Here is a 19040-nt window from a genome sequence, read left to right on the forward strand (position 1 = left end):
TGAAACAAATGGAGAGTGGGGGAGAGTGAGCAGGATGTCATGGCCAGTAGGGTGACATTGGGTGTGTGCAAATCTCCGTACTGGTGTTCTACCCACTGTATACTGTATTGCACACCCTAATATACAGTAAAGTATGCAGCTATGTCAACATCCATGCAATGTACTGTAGACTAGAACGTTCATGTCGTCACAGTCTATATCACACAGGGGCTGGTGGCAGACTTATCGTGCATCCAAAAATGTTCAATTTCTGAAAAACTTGCATTCACTTGATCAACTCAGAAAACAATATAGATGCCAGCAGCAACATCTGTCATCTCACCTGCATGGTGTCTAAAGTATGTTAACTTTACATGAATACACTTACACTTATTGTTAGGGTGCAGGCACTTATGGATGCAGGTGCAGGGGACAGCGGGAGAAGCAAACTGCAGACGAAGCCAAAACAGTAGACTAGAATCGTGGTCAAAGAGACAGGCGGAGGTCGGTCAATTGGCAAACGGAATATCAGGGGCGAGACTAAGAGACGAGGTTGGGAAAAACGTAAACAACGGTCAAATAGTGAACTGGTAGGCAGAAAGTAAATGGTTCGGTACGACAGGAGATAAACACTGAACGATACTTCGCGTTGAATGTGAGTGATAGTGGATTTTAAGAAGCGGAGCTGATTAAGGTGGAAATGAGTGACAGGTGTACTTAATTGAGGTATTTCACCTGATGTCACAGGGTCACGTGACGCCCTGGTGTCCGCCATTTTGAAGGTCAAGCTAGCTAATGTCAACAACATAGTAGCTAGTATGTTACTGTAGCAATGTTTACGTTCAGTCATTTGGATGACTGTTAAAACCTTTCAGTCTCAAGTTTTTCCTTTACTGTATTTACTAGTTTACTGTAATTATGATCCGGCAGCTGTTTACACCGGATCCAGTGTAAATAGCTGCCGGAGCGCGCTCCGGCTTGCTCCCCCTCAAATTAAGCAGCGCGCTCCGGCTTGCTCCCGGAGTGCTCCGGCCGAAGTTCCGGAGCGTGCTCCGGCTTGCTCCCCCCCAAATTAAGCAGCACGCTCCAGCTTGCTCCCGGAGTGCTCCGGCCGAGGTTCTGGAGCGCGCTCCGGCTTGCTCCCCCTCAAATTAAGCAGCGCGCTCCGGCTTGCTCCCGGAGTGCTCCGGCCGAGGTTCCGGAGCGCGCTCTGGCAGCTATTTACACTGGATCCAGTGTAAATAGCTGCCGGATCATAATTACAGTAAACTAGTAAATACAGTAAAGGAAAAACTTGAGACTGAAAGGTTTTAACAGTCATCCAAATGACTGAACGTAAACATTGCTACAGTAACATACTAGCTACTATGTTGTTGACATTAGCTAGTGCTAACAGCTAGCTGCTAGTACACTGCTACAACACAGACACTGTTGCGGCGACCTGCCACAAGGAGTGCCTGAACGCAGGCTCATATGATTGACAGCTGCCTCCGCCACTTCCTGCTACGCTGAATCGCTGCACTACCAGCGCACGCACGCTGCGCTGAACAGGCAGCCAATCACAACGCTAGTTAGCAGGGCAGCCAATCACAACGCTAGTTAGCAGGGCAGCGGTCGTTCTAGAACGATAGGCAGAATTGACATTCAGTTTGTAACGAAGCAGCAGCGCAGCAGCTGCAAAGAGAATTCGCTACTAACACAAACTTTACAGTACATCAGGGAAAAAAGGACAAAAAAGGCTACCGGTAAACCCACTGAACTTTTTTATATGCAAACGCTGCGCTCACAGTAATCCGTGGGCATGAGAAATGTTTGTTCCTTACCTGTGATTGGTTTAATGATTTAAACTTTCTTTATCAGTGGCGTGTAGTAAAATATCTTCAGTTAAACTGCCTGTGAAAGGGCTAATGGTTAAAATGGTTCTTAGTTTAAAACTGGTTTCCTGTTCATTTATATTTGTTCAGCAACATATTACCTGAATAATTAAAAATGGTTAAAATATACTTAATTTACCTTATACATAAATATTTATATATTGTTGCCTAATTAACTTGGGCTTAGTTATAGAAAAACAAGCATTTATTCACACATGCTTTGTTGTAGAAAAACAGGCATTTATTCATACATTTATTTTATGTTTGTATGTTTAAAGGTTTTTCACCTTCTAGCTTCGGCTTCAAGCTCCAAGCTTCTAGCTTCTACTTCCGATTCTACCTCTGATTCTACTTCTGATTCTAACGTCAGTTCCACTGAAAACCAATAAAATACAAGACGAGTGGAATCCTGTGTCCGAGTCCTTCCCTTTCAAGTGTGGGAAACCCTGATGCTCACATACACTTGACAGACACTGACCCTAATAATACAGTTCTTGGTCATTGCCTGGTAACAGCAAATTTATAACGGGCCATGTCTCAACAGACTAAGAAGTTATTTCAATGACATTTAATAACATTTTGTTTATCCTGAGGACCGAAAGTAAATGAAAATGTGAACAAACCTTAGCTGTAATAAGATAGCGACCACCGGCTCCAGGGACGACCCACTGATGTAGGCATGTTACCCAGCCTGACACAAAATATTTGTAGGCATCCAAACTCTTATACGCTTTCAGATCAATACCTGTGTATGGCGATGGGTTTTTAACGACATAGGTATACAGATCATGTGGGCCGAAGTCAGGTAAAGACGAGGGCTTCGTGTACTTCCGTACGTCAGTGAACAATCCTGGTGGAAGCAGGTAAACGTCGTTCTCTAAGCCTGCTAACCTCAATTTTTGCAAATACCTCTCCCTCTGCTCGCCCTGTAAATGCCCTACGTTGCTGGATAGTGAAAGCGTTTTCTGCATCTCGCTCCTTTTTCTTTTATGTTTTTCGTTTGTCGCCTTCCTCGCATTCAAACTGATTCGAGCCGTGACGTCCAAAATGGCAGCCTAACGATGCATCACATGACTTGGTCACGTGGGTGAAAAACCTCAATAGGCTGGAGACAGAGGGCGCTGTAGTTCGTGGGAAGTGTAGTTCATGGTGGCCATGTTTGGAGGCTGTTTTGAGCTTACACTCTCAACGCTATTACTGACATTATTATTACACTTATTTACACTTTATTATAGTCATTATTAATAATTATTTATTATTATATTCTAATTAGATTATATTTAATTATTTATCTTACCTTTTATCTTATGTTCCATGTATATTTAACAGTTATTCCACTAAACTGAGTCATACATTAGCTGATAGCTGATGAGGTGCATAGCACCGAGTTGGCTATAAGCCATATATGATGAAATTGAGTGGAACAACTGTTTTATTCTATCCACATTCACTGGATTTTGAGAAACAGAGCATTTTGAATTTTTGCAAATTTGATAAATAAAAACTTTATACAAAACGTCTGACAAAATCATTTCTGCTTAGAATGTAAACAAACCGACAAAATGACAGTAGCAATTTGTGAAAAATGCGATAATAATAATTCTTGAAAAATACAAAAACATACGTTCTTACCATCAAATACTTTTATTCCATATTTTGTTGCTTTTTTGTATTTTTGTTTTTTTTTTCTTCTTCTTTAGAGTTTTTTGGTGGTTGGCAAACCAACTTAAAGGTCCATAACCGCCGGGGGGAGACAAACAAACAACTATATTCTTTTAGCTATTTCTGTTTCTTTTAAATACTTGATAATTTTGGGGGTTTTGTTTTCGATTAGAGTTTTTATTTCATCTTCGCTTGGTTCAGCAACATGCTCCACTATTTTGTTTTTCTCTACTCACGGTACATGAGCTGATATCCTAGTAGTAGAGTAGCCAATCAGAGCGTGTGATTGCTCATATCCAATGAATGTGGATAGAATAAATTTGGTTACACTGCATATATTATAATTTGTCTGAGTCAGAGTTTGTATTTTCCCAATGTCCGACGTGTCGTGAACGCAGCATTACAAGCAACTTTAAAATCACCACATTGCATTGTTTTCATGTACTGCATATGACTTACTACTTTTCTACCAAGATCAGTATATGCAGTATCCAGTACAGAATTTTGGACATGGCTGCTGTCTCTACAGCATGGTGTAAAGTGTGTGTCAGAGAATGGAGCACAGGTGGAGGAGGTGATGCTGAGAGAACAGCTTGGGTATGAGCACATCTCCTCTGCTTCCCATATGAATAACACAGTGATGGTATTCATGAAAAGACAAACCCTCGTTAAGAAGCTGATCGTAAGCAGAATATGGGTGAATGGAGTCCTGGTATAAGTTTCACACCCTCTGTGTGTCCCGGCGATGCGAGTCATGATACCAAATATTCCCTGTTCATTCAAAATGAGGTGGTAATGAAGGAGCTGGCTCACTTCGAAAGTTCACCAGCCTCTGAGAATGATTTCAGTCAGCTGCAAAATCGTGGCAGTGACGCTGAAAGTGAATTTTAAAAGCAGACATGGAGACAGTAATTACATTCTGTTCTCTACCACTGAACACCTGAGATGTTTCTCCTGTGGGGACATTGGACACAAAAAGTTTGCCTGTCCAGAGGGAGCTGTGCATCCGGGGAGCACAGGGGGCGACTCAACCAGACTCAAGCAGCAGCAGAACAGTCAGTAGGAGGACACCATGAGACCAGAGCAGAGACTGAGCAGTGATACATTGGAGCCAAAGATCGAAGAGGTCGGTGATGAATACAACAGGTCTACCAACACCGATTCTTTCACTTCAACCAGTACTAAATCTACCAGTCTCTCTGTCTGTCTCTCTCGCTCTTTTTCTCTCTCACTCTCTGTACACTCTGCAGAAGTTTTGATATTTAACATGTTCTTTATAAATAACTCAGATTAATGAGGAAGTGTTCTGTGCGTGTCATCTCACTGCATTAAACATTGAACTCCATCAGTGGGAGACTGTGTTTATTACAGAACGAAACACCCTCTCCTGTCAGATGTGTGTGTGTGTGTGTGTGTGTGTGTGTGTGTGTGTGTGTGTGTGTGTGTGTGTGTGTGTGTGTGTGTGTATTTCCCACAGGTGCTAATGAGCTTTTCTGCAAATAGCATCATGAAATGAAACAGAAAAAAAAAACAGTCTCATGAGCCAAACTTCCATCATCTCTATACAATTAACACACACCCATTTCGACAAATATTACACACACACACACATAGGAAAAGACAAATAACACAACTTCAGATCAGACTTGGATGCTGTATGTGATTCTGTCTCTTTGTTCGTATGTGAGATCAGTTTTATCAGAGTAAATCACATCATTGATTATTAACCCTTGAATGGTGTTCGGGTCTGTGGGACCCATTTTCATTTTTTATCAAAGGAACAATGATACGATTAATTATTTTTTCAAACTCAGACTCATTGGCCTTGGCTCATTTTCTGTGAAGAACATATATCAGAACACATTTTCGATGACCACACACTGTACACCCCCACTACACATTTATATTACATACAGGATGTTCGGGTCCACTGGACCCGGGGCTAATAAAAGTGTGTACCTTCACTCTGTCCTCCTCCTGTCTAGGCCTGCTGTTAGTGTGTGTGTGTGTGTGTGTGTGTGTGTGTGTGTGTGTGTGTGTGTGTGTGTGTGTGTGTGTGTGTGTGTGTGTGTGTGTGTGTGTGAGTTTTGTGTTTCTGCCCCTGCTGCTCAAGCACCGACACCTGTCTGCTCTCACATTCCTACACATTTTACCCTCTGTCTTGTGGGAACCAAGACAGAAGTTCCCATAAATTGGGGGCGGGACACAATAAATATAGCTTTTCCAATGTGGCTCCTTATCACAACTGATCAAGATGGCCAAAAGATTCTCTGCTCAGATGGACTTGCAAATGATTTTGGAAGCGAGAGAAGCTTTGATGATGATGTCGAGGAAGACGTTTCAGAATGTGAGCATTACATTTCTGAAAATTCAGAGTCTGACAGTGACTTTGAAGAAGAGGATGAGATGGAGTATCAGCCAGTCCCAAAACGAAGACAAGCATGGGGATGATGAATTATATAGACTGACATGGTTACTGTATGTGTTCAGCTTGTGTTGTGTAAACTGAACTGAATGGGTTAAATTTCTAATGAAATTCAAAGAAATAAAAATCAGTTGTTATGAAAAACCTTGCTTCATTTGTAAATTTGAAGATAAACATCTTTTTTTCCACTCATATCTTGACTGTAATTGATTTTCTTTTTGTAAAATTACATTTTATTAAAAAACAAACAAAAAACAAGAAGTACTTTTTTTTTAAATAAATGTAATCTAACAAAGGTAAAGGGCAAATATTAACCATATATGTTGTTTATGTTGCTTGTAATTGGGGTGAAGTAAACATCTGTTAAGTACTTAATGTAAAATTGTTTGATTGTGCTGAATTTAAAGCACCAAAATGCAGAGGGTCCACCAGACCCACGGACACTGGCTGCGTAACAAAAATACGAACACCACACAAACACTCCAACATTTACTAAACCACTTTCTTTAACATGAACTAAACCTAAAACAGGTCTGGCATGTATCTGACATAGAATGTGTGTGATGCTGCAGTGTGTATCTCTTAAGTTTTAATGGTGGGAAGTGAGCCAAATGCAGTGGAGGGTGCCAATATTTTTGCCTCAGTGAAAATGTTAAAAATGGTGATGTTATAATAAAACAGAACCACAAAGAGTGGAAATTTTGTGTCTGAACCTTAAATCCAGTTCTACAGTACTATGTAGTGCACTATTCAGCACCACTGTTTTATACCCCATGCAGGGGCAGATTTTAATGGCAGAGTTTATGTCACTGACAAACGTGAATCTAATGTTAAACATCAGCGGCAAGAGAACATCACTGCTCAATTAAACAGGAATCTAAATCATTTTTCATGTTTCCTCATAAAACCTCCAAAAACTAATTATAAAAGAGAAATTAATATTAAAAAATACCCCCAGTGAGGGGTGGTACGGTGGTGTAGTGATTAGCACTGTTGCCTCACAGCAAGAAGGTCCTAGGTTCAAGCCCAGCGGCTGGCGAGGGCCTTTCTGTGTGGAGTTTGCATGTTCTCCCCGTGTCTGCGTGAGTTTGCTCCGGTTTCCCCCACTGGATGGATGGATGGACCCCCAGTGAGAGTCACTACATAGTAGTCAACACTACACTCACCATTATATCCAGCCAATCACTGATGTGCTGTTTAGAGCTCCACCCACATGGTTCTGTTCAGTTCTCTTAGTACTACAATTCAGCAGTACAATGCCATGCACTCAATCACTCATTAACACACTCACTCTTTCACAAATTCTCATTCACTCACTCACACATTATCACTCACTTATTAATGCATTCAGTCATTAATACACTCACTCTCTCACTCAATCTGTCACACTCTCTCACATTCACTCATTCACTCACACACTCAATCAAGCTCTCATTCACTCTTTCACACATTCACACATTCACTCATTCACTCTCACTCTCTCATACATTCACTCACTCACTCATGCTCTCTCATTCACTCACTCAATCACTCAATAACTCACTCACTCATTAATGCACTCACTCATTACCGCATTCAGTCAATAATGCACTCACTCACTCACTCACTCACTCACTCACTCACTCACTCACTCATTAACTCACTCACGCACTCTCTCTCAATCACTCACTCTGTCACACTCTCTCACTCAATCACTCATTCACGTACTCACTCACTCTGTCACACTCACTCACTCACTCACTCACTCACTCACTCACTCACTCACTCTGTCACACTCACTCAGTCAATCACTCACTCACTGTCACACCCACTCACTCACTCTCTCACACATTCAATCACTCATTCACTCACTCTCATGCACTCACTCACTCACTCACTCACTCACTCACTAATGCACTCACTCACTGATTCAGTCACTCACTCACTCAATCACTCATTCACTTATTCTCACTGACTCATTAACACACTCACTCATTCATTCACTCTCTCACTCACTCAATCACTCTTTCACTCACATTCTCACTCACTCTCTCACACATTCACTCACTCACCCTCTCACACATTCACTCACTCATTAACACACTCATTCATTAATGCACTCACTCACACTTTCACTTACTCACGCTCACACATTCACTCACTCCCTCATTCACTCACTCACTCATTGCACTCATTCATTAATGCACTCACTCACTCTCACTCATTAACACACTCACTCATTAATGCATTCACTCACTCACTCACTCACTCACTCACTCACTCACTCATTAACACATTCAGTCATTAATGCACTCACTCACTCATTCACTCACTCACCCACTCATTAACTCACTCATTAATGCATTCAGTCATTAATGCAGTCACTCACTCATTAACTCACTCATACACTCTCTGTCTCACTCAGTCTCACTCATTCACACACAATTTCACTCAATCACTCTCTCACTCACTCACTCACTCATTAACTCACTCACGCACTCTCTCAATCACTCACTCTGTCACACTCTCTCACTCATTCACACACTCACTCACTCTGTCACACTCTCATTCAATCACTCACTCACTCACTCACTCACTCACTCACTCACTCACTCACTCTGTCACACTCACTCTGTCAATCACTCACTCACTGTCACACCCACTCACTCACTCACTCACTCACTCACTCACTCACTCACTCACTCACTCACTCACATATTCACTCACTCACTCACTCACTCACTCACACATTCACTCACTCACACATTCACTCACTCACTCACTCACTCACTCACTCACTCACTCATTAATGCACTCACTCACTTATTCACTCACTCACTCACTCACTCACTCACTCATTCACTTATTCTCACTGACTCATTAACACACTCACTCATTCGTTCACTCACTCTCTCACTCACTCAATCACTCTTTCACTCACATTCTCACTCACTCTCTCACACATTCACTCACTCACCCTCTCACTCACTCACTTATTAACACACTCATTCATTAATGCACTCACTCACACTTTCACTTACTCACTCACGCTCACACATTCACTCATTCACTCACTCACTCATTGCACTCATTCATTAATGCACTCACTCTCACTCATTAACACATTCACTCATTAATGCATTCACTCACTCACTCATTAACACATTCAGTCGTTAATGCACTCACTCATTCACTCACTCACCCACTCATTAACTCACTCACTCATTAATGCATTCAGTCATTAATGCAGTCACTCACTCATTAACTCACTCATACACTCTTTCACTCTGTCTCACTCAATCTCACTTATTCACTCACAATTTCACTCAATCACTCTCTCACTCACTCTCATTCACTCTCTCTCACTCATTCACTCACTCTCTAACACATTCACTCACTCACTCTGTCACTCACTCACTCATTTTCTCACTCATTCTCTCACTCACTCGCTCACTCACTCACACATTCACTCACTCATGCTCTCTCTCACTCATTCACTTACTCACCCACTCATTAATGCACTCACTCACTCATTAACTCACTCACTCATTAACACAGTCATTAATGTAGTCACTCACTCATTAACTCACTCACTCATTAACTCACTCACATACTCTCTCACTCTGTCTCACTCAATCTCACTCATTCACTCACAATTTCACTCAATCACTCTCTCACTCACACTTTCTCTCACTCACTCAGTCACTCACACATTCACTCACTCATTCACTCACTCACTCACACTCTCTCACTCACTCATTCACTCACTCTCACTCAATCACTCTCTCACACATTCACTCACTCACTCACTCACTCACTCACTCACTCACTCATTAATGCATTCAGTCATTAATGCACTCACTCTGTCTCACTCAATCTCACTCATTCACTCACAATTTCACTCAATCACTCTCTCACTCACACTTTCTCTCACTCACTCAGTCACTCAGTCACTCACTCACTCACTCACTCACTCACTCTGTCTCACTCATGTTCTCTCTCACTCATTCACTTACTCACCCACTCATTAATGCACTCACTCACTCATTAACTCACTCACTCATTAACGCATTCAGTCATTAATGTAGTCACTCACTCATTAACTCACTCACTAACTCACTCACTCACATACTCTCTCACTCTGTCTCACTCAATCTCACTCATTCACTCACAATTTCACTCAATCACTCTCTCACTCACACTTTCTCTCACTCACTCACTCACTCACTCACTCACTCACTCACTCACTCACTCACTCACACTCTCTCACTCATTCACTCACTCTCTCTCACTCAATCACTCTCTCACACATTCACTCACTCACTCATTAACGCATTCAGTCATTAATGCACTCACTCACTCACTCACTCACTCACTCACTCACTCACTCACTCACTCTGTCTCACTCACTCACTCACTCACTCACTCACTCACTCACTCACTCACTCACTCACTCACTCACACATTAACTCACCCTCTCACACATTCACTCTCTCTCACTCACTCATTAATGCACTCACTCATTAAACCATTCAGTCATTAATGCACTCACTCACTCACTCACTCACTCACTCACTCACTCACTCACTCACTCACTCACTCACTCATGCACTCATTCTCTCATTCAATCACTCACTCACTCACTCACTCACTCACTCACTCACTCACTCACTCACTCACTCAATTTCTCACTCACCCACTCACTCACTGTCACACTCACTCTCACTCTTTCACACACTCTCACACATTCACTCACTCACTCACTCACTCACTCACTCACTCACTCACTCACTCACTCACTCACTCACTCATTAACACTCACTCATTCACTCTCATTAACTCACTCCCTCACTCACACACTGTCACACACACTCACTCACTCACTCACTCACTCACTCACTCACTCACTCACTCACTCATTCACTCGCTTGCTCACTCACTCTCTCTTTCACTCATTCACTCACTCACTCACACACACTCTCACTGATTCACTCACACTCTCTTTCACTCATTCACTCACTCTCTCACACACACTCTCACTCATTCACTGACACTCACTCACTCACTCACTCACTCACTCACTCACTCACTCACTCACTCACTCACTCACTCACTCACTCAGAGATATTTAAACAGACCTGTTAACATCTAGAGGAAACATGCTGTACATTCGGGACAAGCCGAGGTTTTAAACTTTATAAGGTGTGTGTGTGTGTGTGTGTGTGTGTGTGTGTGTGTGTGTGTGTGTGTGTGAGAGAGAGAGAGAGAGAGAGAGAGAAAGAGAGAGGTTTCTCAACTCAGCTGCTCTCATTAAAAATTTGAATCTCCTCCAAGCGTTCACACTGTCAGCTGAGCCAAGGAGACATGACAGCCAGGAGTGTGTGTGTGTGTGCGTGTGGTGAATGTGCGCCATAAGGACACTGAGTCACTGATTCACACTTCTGCTTCAGCCAAGTTACTGAACAGAACTTCACATTTCCTGGTGGCAAAGAATCATGGGAACTGTAGTGAAAAGGTCATACACACTGTAACACTTACAAAGAGAGAGACAGACAGAAAGGCAGAAAGAGAGACAGACAGAAAGTCAGAGAGAGAAACAGTTATTTATAATGTTCTACATGGTGTGTGTGTGTGTGTGTGTTTTGCCCTTTCAGCAGTGTGAGTCAGAGCTAATGAAGATGTTTCTCTCTCTCTCTCTCTCTCTCTCTCTCTGTACCCTACTGTGCAGGTCATCATGTCACTGAGGGTTTGTAGCAGAAGGTCAGTGTTGGGGAAAGACAAGAAAGAGGAAGAGACGAGGAAGTGCCAGAGAAAATGAAGAACGAAATAGAAAGAGAGAGGATGAGGATGAGTTATAGGAGGGAGAAGAGACCGATGAGGAGAGCAATATAGGAACAGAATAATGGAAGAAGAAAGGCAGGGAGAAAGGCAGACTTGATGAAAATAAAACTGGGAGTGACGAAGCAGAGGATGTGGAAGGAGGAGGAAGAATAAGAGTAAAGGAAGAGAGGGATGAAGGTAGGGGGAAAGGAAGTGGAGGAGTTAACAAGCAGAGCTGATGAAGGCTTGCTATCACTCTTCCCCTCCGTTCATCTCTCAATCCCTCCCTCCTTTTAGTGAGTACTCCATTATTTTATGGCTGGAGGGGAAAATGAAGTGGACTGTTTTACAGTAGAAAGGGTTAGGGTTAATGTGTGTGTGTGAGAGAGAGGGAAAGAAAGAGAGAGAGAGAGAGAGAGAGAGAGAGAGAGAGAGAGAGCACCTGTAAATGCTCAGGTGCAGTGTGAAACAGAGGTGACACACTGACAAATGGGGAAGAATGGATGCCAGGTACAGTGGTGCTTGAAAGTTTGTGAACCCTTTAGAATTTTCTATATTTCTGCGTAAATATGACCAAAAACATCATCGGATTTTCACACAAGTCCTAAAAGTAGATAAAGAGAACCCAGTTAAACAAATGAGACAAAAATATTATACTTGGTCATTTATTTATTGAGTAAAATGATCCAATATTACATATCTGTGAGTGGCAAAAGTATGTGAATCTCTAGGGTTAGCAGTTCATTTGAAGGTGAAATTAGAGTCAGGTGTTTTCAATCAATGGGATGACAATCAGGTGTGAGTGGGCACCCTGTTTTATTTAAAGAACAGGGATCTATCAAAGTCTGATCTTCACAACACCTGTTTGTGGAAGTGCATCATGGCACGAACAAAGGAGATTTCTGAGGACCTCAGAAAAATTATTGTTGATGCTCATTAGGCTGGAAAAGCTTACAAAACCATCTCTAAAGAGTTTGGACTCCACCAATCCACAGTCAGACAGATTGTGTACAAATGGAGGAAATTCAAGACCATTGTTACCCTCCACAGGAGTGGTTGACCAACAAAGATCACTCCAAGAGCAAGGCATGTAATAGTCAGTGAGGTCACAAAGGACCCCAGGGTAACTTCTAAGCAACTGAAGGCCTTTCTCCCATTGGCTAATGCTAATGTTCATGACTCCACCATCAGAAGAACACTGAACAACAATGGTGTGCATGGCAGGGTTGCAAGGAGAAAGCCACTGCTCTCCAAAAAGAACACTGCTGCTCGTCTGCAGTTTGCTAAAGGTCATGTGGACAAGTCAGAAGGCTATTGGAAAGATGTTTTGTGGACAGATGAGACCAACATGGAACTTTTTGGTTTAAATGAGAAGCATTATGTTTGGAGGAAGGAAAACACTGCATTCCAGCAAAAGAACCTTATCCCATCTGTGAAACATGGTGGTGGTAGTGTCATGGTTTGGGCCTGTTTTGCTGCATCTGGGCCAGAACGGCTTGCCATCATTGATGGAACAATGAATTCTGAATTATACCAGCGAATTCTAAAGGAAAATGTCAGGACATCTGTCCATGAACTGAATCTCAAGAGAAGGTGGGTCATGCAGCAAGACAACGACCCTAAGCACACAAGTCGTTCTACCAAAGAATGGTTAAAGAAGAATAAAGTTAATGTTTTGGAATGGCCAAGTCAAAGTCCTGACCTTAATCCAATCAAAATGTTGTGGAAGGACCTGAAGCGAGCAGTTCATGTGCGGAAACCCACCAACATCCCAGAGTTGAAGCTGTTCTGTATGGTGGAATGGGCTAAAATTCCTCCACGCCAGTGTGCAGGACTGATCAACAGTTACCGGAAACGTTTAGTTGCAGTTTTTGCTGCACAGGGGGATCACATCAGATACTGAAAGCAAAGGTTCACATACTTTTGCCACTCACAGATATGTAATATTGGATCATTTTCCTCAGTAAATAAATGAACAAGTATAATATTTTTGTCTCATTTGTTTAACTGGGTTCTCTTTATCTACTTTTAGGACTTGTGTGAAAATCTGATGATGTTTTAGATCATATTTATGCAGAAATATCGAACATTTTAAAGGGTTCACAAACTTTCAAGCACCACTGTAGGTGTGTGTGTGTGTGTGTGTGTTTGCAGGTGCATGTGAGTGTATCACACATCACACTTTCACAAGCACAGCATGTGTGTGTTTTAAGCTCCTGTGTGTACAAAGTGATGCTCTGTGATGTGTTTAGTTAATAATAGGACAGAGCAGAGCTTATGATATCATCACAGTGATTGACCAATCGTTATCTTGCTGTCTCATGAATACTGAATTTCAGATTCTCACCTGGCAAAGAAGGAGGTGGCAGCTGATGATCCTGTGGAGGGCGCTGTAGTGGGCAGAGTCGGGGGTGGAACCAGGCGATCAGTATTACAGCGGTTCAGTATGGCTTCACTCATGCACTCTTTATTACTGTCTGACATCTACACACACACACACACACACACACACACAAGCACAGAACAGTACACAGTTTAATAACTGAGATCCTTATAAATAATGCACTGGAGTGAGTAAACAGAAGAAGGGCACTTCACACCATATTAGGACACGACTGCCTCGCCATCACACTCAGGGTTTAAACTGTCACACAGATAAGGCTGGAGTGAGGGAGACAATAACCAGGTGTGTGTGTGTGTGTGTGTGCGTGCGCGTGCCTGCCCCAGGTAAAGGTGTGATGGATGGTAGAATGCAGCAGCCAAGTCTATGGGAGAATAATTTCCCACCAGATTCTCTCTCTCTCTCACACACACACACACACACACACACACACACACACACACACACACACACACACACACAGTCTGGCTCATACATTTTAATTAAAATAGAAACATGCCTCCCTGCAACAGCCTCTGCTCCAAAAACATCCTGACTCACACACACACACACACACACACACACACACACACACACACACACACACACACACACACACACACACAGAGAGAGAGAGAAGGCCTTGAAAAATAAATTATAAATGAAGTTTATTAAATCAGGAAATTAAACTGGAGTTGTAGGGAATGAATTGTAATGTAATTATTTTGAAGTGAGTCTGAGATGTGTTTGCTTCTGTCATCACTGATGATCCACCACAGAGTGAAGAGTAGAGTGTTGAAGAGTGTACATCGATTTGAAGAGCTTGAACACTGACACACAGCTTTTGCCGGATGTCATTATTTTTGCCAGATGTCATTATTTTTGCCGGATGTCATTATTATCCTCTGCAGGATTTAGATTTAGATTTCTTCTGCCAGATCCCAAACATCTCCTATGGTGAATTTATCACCTTCAGTGCTGAATTAATATCTCGTCTCACTTCACCTCATCTTCCCCTAAGAGACTGCAGAAGCCTCAGCAACATCCTCCATCTTCACCCTGTGGGATCTGCAAGCCAGCGGGAGGATCCATCATCCACACAGCGAGTCCTGAGCTAACCCTGACATCTCCCCCAGTCGGCTGTGTGTGGCGTACCTCCGTCCTTATTAGACGCTGGCTGTTCTGCATGTGGAGGAAGTGCTGATCTCCTCACCCCGTCAGGAGACTAAACCCAAATGCCCTGCTGAGAAGCCTTGCTTCGATCAACCTAATTTTTCATTCATTACCTAAATCCAGTGATGGTAGGGAGCAAGAAGGAGAGCAGACAATAAATCAAGCTCACACCCTCAGTGCTCAGGAGATGACTTCACAACAATGGCACAGGACCGTGACCGTACTGACACTACCAGAGCGACACTGGCATCAATCATACAGTTTCCAGGGTCACACCAGGGTTATTTGACCAACATTCAACAGAACTACAAATAAAGAACTAAACCTACATGTTCTTACTTTTCCTTTGTCCAACAAGATATACGCTGCACTACACTGACCACAAAATATAAGCGCACCACACTGAGTTTTGGTCCCATGTTTTATTAACAGAAATAAAGCTGGTCTTTTAGCAGGTGTCTTTATTTGCATAAAAACAGTGTGATCTAATATCGTTTCACATAGATGTGTTCTTTTGTTAAGGCACCTGTTGACAAGTTAAACTGAATGTGTGGACACATCTCCTCCACTATTACCAGGAATAAAAATCCAGTAATTTCACCACTCATGAAACCAATTTTTATGCCATTTGATGCACAAAGTAATATCTGTAGCCATAATTTACTGCCTAAGGAATCAAATGGTTCATGTGGATTGTATCTCATTGTATTTACTTTTGTAGGCTAAAATATATTTGACTCAAAATGCACGCACCACAAACCAGTTTGAGACTTGGTTCGATCAGATTCGATGGCCTTTAAGCACATTGAAAACGATGAAATGGCAGCAGACTTGTGGAATTTTTGTTAGGATCAAGTATGAAGATAACAAACATCCAGCAAGGAAGGCACTTCTCATGACCCATAAACATTTATACAGGATGACCCAGATTATTAGTAACTGCAGATGACAGATGTATATTTTTGCAAGTTTATTTGAATCTTGTCAGATCTCTATGTTGGTCCATTTGTTGTTCACCACATTTGAAAATACCTGAAAGCATTCTTTCTTTCTTTATTGCACCTTTGTTTATGGGGAACGGAAACCTGTTAGAATTGTGTCATGACTATGTGCCCTATTTGTAACAATGAGACTGGGTCACGAAACCGAGTTGGACAACACAGGACAAACACAAACTCAAAAGTCAAAGTCCTACATGTGCCAGGACCTGGTATTCCTAGGCCCAGGTCTCCCACACAAATACCTTAAGGTGCATTGGCCGGCACTGATTGCCATTTCTATAGCCCTTGGCCTCTCACCTATTACATAGCTAGGGTTACAATGTGGAGGGGCAGCACAGTGGTGTAGTGGTTAGCACTGTCGCCTCACAGCAAGAAGGTTCTGGGTTTAAGCCCAGTGGCCAACGGGGACCTTTCTGTGTGGAGTTTGCATGTTCTCCCCGTGTCTGCATGGGTTTCCTCCGTGTGCTCCGGTTTCTCCCACAGTCCAAAGACATGCAGTTAGGTTAATTGACAACACTAAATTGTCCATAGGTGTGAATGTGAGTGAATGGTTGTTTCCCAAGCCCAGAAATGGGAGGGTTGTGGCAGGAAAGGCATCTGGCATGAACTCCGACCTGGCAACAGTGCTGGACAAGGGAGAAGAGGATGGTGATAATGGGGGGCTGGTTCTCTGGTAACCGTGAGAGTTTGACCCCCTACACATCTGTATTGTAGTGCCTCGCCAGAAGGCAGTAGGTACCATTTTTATGACGGTCTTTGGTCTGATCTGATCGCGAGTAGAACGATCTCCCACTCAAGAGGCAGACACGCTAACCACTCGGCCAACTTGCAGTAAGCACAAAATCAACATGGTATATCCCTGGTTGGACCTCAGTTTGAAAGGAGTATCACATATTTCCACCCAAAAATTATACAAAATATACACCTTTTTAAGGACTGTAACAGAAGAGAAGCAGACTGACTGACTTCCTGTGCAGACAGAGAGCCAAAGTGACAGAAAGAGAGAAAGAGAGAGCAGGAATAACTGTATGTCTCAAACCACTCTCTCTATTCACTAAGGACACTCTAGTTGACTTGTTTACAAAACTGTGAAGTCTGAAAATAGTGCACTACATAATGAAGGTGTGCAGTCTGGGACACAGCACTTGCTGATATGATGTGTTTGTTGTACATGTCGTACCTGATAAGGGATGAGTGTGACTCCATTGGAACGAGACAAGTGTGCAGGTGACCAGGTGTTCTCGGGGTGGGTGTGTGCCGGAGAGCCGGTCTTCCTCTCCACGCCGAGTGTGTTGGGTTTGGTGCCATGTTTAGTATGATGAGGGCTGCTAATGCTAACATTGCTAACGATGGTGCTAACGGCGGTGGTTACACTGCAAGTTGATGAGACGCTGGAGGCCAAAGCCGCACTATTAGAGGAGGAGGACGGAGTGACAGAATGGTAGGATCCAGGCAGGTGGGTAGGGGTGGAGCCTTGGATGAGGCTCCTTGTACCCACCAATGAAGCAAGAGAGGGCGGAGACCCAGGTGACACGTCACAGGTGAGCACCAATCGCACAGCTTCCTGTTTTAACTGGCTCAGGTGCGTGAAGCAAACATCACAGCGGCTCTCATGTTCGTTCCATGCTTTCCTCGGGCTGCTGGGAATCTGCAACTTATCATGGAGGAGGAGAGAGAGCGATGGGTCCTGTGAAAAGAGAGAGTGAGAGTGAAAAGAGAGACAGACATAAGCGTTAATAAAAAGGAAGTCTTTCATTCTTCAATAGTATAAATCAATAAGAATCTGTGAAAACTATCGGAGTAATAATACATTTATCTGCTGTCTGTCTGTCTATATGTCTGTCTAACTGATATACTGTCTGTATCTCTGTCTGTCATCATAAGAATGTGCATTAGTGCTTTATAACTGATGAAGGGCGGCACGGTGGTGTAGTGGTTAGCACTGTCGCCTCACAGCAAGAAGGTCCGGGTTCGAGCCCCGTGGCCAGCGAGGGCCTTTCTGTGTGGAGTTTGCATGTTCTCCCCGTGTCTGCATGGGTTTCCTCCGGGTGCTCCGGTTTCCCCCACAGTCCAAAGACATGCAGGTTAGGTTAACTGGTGACTCTAAATTGACCGTAGGTGTGAACGTGAGTGTGAATGGTTGTCTGTGTCTATGTGTCAGCCCTGTGATGACCTGGCGACTTGTCCAGGGTGTACCCCGCCTTTCGCCCGTAGTCAGCTGGGATAGGCTCCAGCTTGCCTGCGACCCTGTAGAACAGGATAAAGCGGCTAGAGATAATGAGATGAGATGAGATAACTGATGAAATATATTCAGCTCTCAGATTTGTACTCATTCTGTTGGACGTGTGTGTGTCACTATAATATGAGCAGTGATTATGGACTGGTGTATTTGCGGTTATCTGTGTGTGATAAACACACTAGTACAATGTGTCAGTTTCTCTTATCACACTGCTGTTAATATCTCTCTCTCTCTCTCTCTCTCTCTCTCACACACACACACACACACACACAATTACTCCATTAGTGTTCTGTTACTGCAGTGATGATATTCAGCCATCTCAGTTACACTATGAAAATTTTGATTCAATATTGATTTGTTTTATTTATTTGATCCTTGAACCAATTAATTTAAATAAACAACATTTAAATGAATAAAAAATAAATAACCTTCATTTAAATAGATGGCCTGAAGGTTAGAGAAGCAGGCTCGGGTCCAAAGGGTCGCTGGTTTGATTCCCGGGACTGGC

At 42.8% G+C, this 19040-nt stretch overlaps 1 protein-coding gene across 3 annotated transcripts in view; it reads right to left on the reverse strand.

The window, feature by feature from the left end:
• kif26ba (kinesin family member 26Ba) overlaps nt 1-19040 on the reverse strand; it is a 63847-nt gene that overhangs the window by 19486 nt on the left and 25321 nt on the right. For all 3 annotated transcript variants that reach the window (XM_060933852.1, XM_060933851.1, XM_060933850.1), the window contains 2 exons: nt 17474-17980; nt 14087-14223 (listed from right to left, as the gene is read on the reverse strand). In XM_060933852.1, the coding sequence (XP_060789835.1) occupies nt 14087-14223; nt 17474-17980 (644 nt within the window). The remainder of the gene's footprint in view (nt 1-14086; nt 14224-17473; nt 17981-19040) is intronic.

This window comes from Neoarius graeffei, chromosome 11 (genome assembly GCF_027579695.1).
Source record: "Neoarius graeffei isolate fNeoGra1 chromosome 11, fNeoGra1.pri, whole genome shotgun sequence".
In the NCBI taxonomy this organism is placed as follows: Eukaryota; Metazoa; Chordata; class Actinopteri; order Siluriformes; family Ariidae; genus Neoarius; species Neoarius graeffei.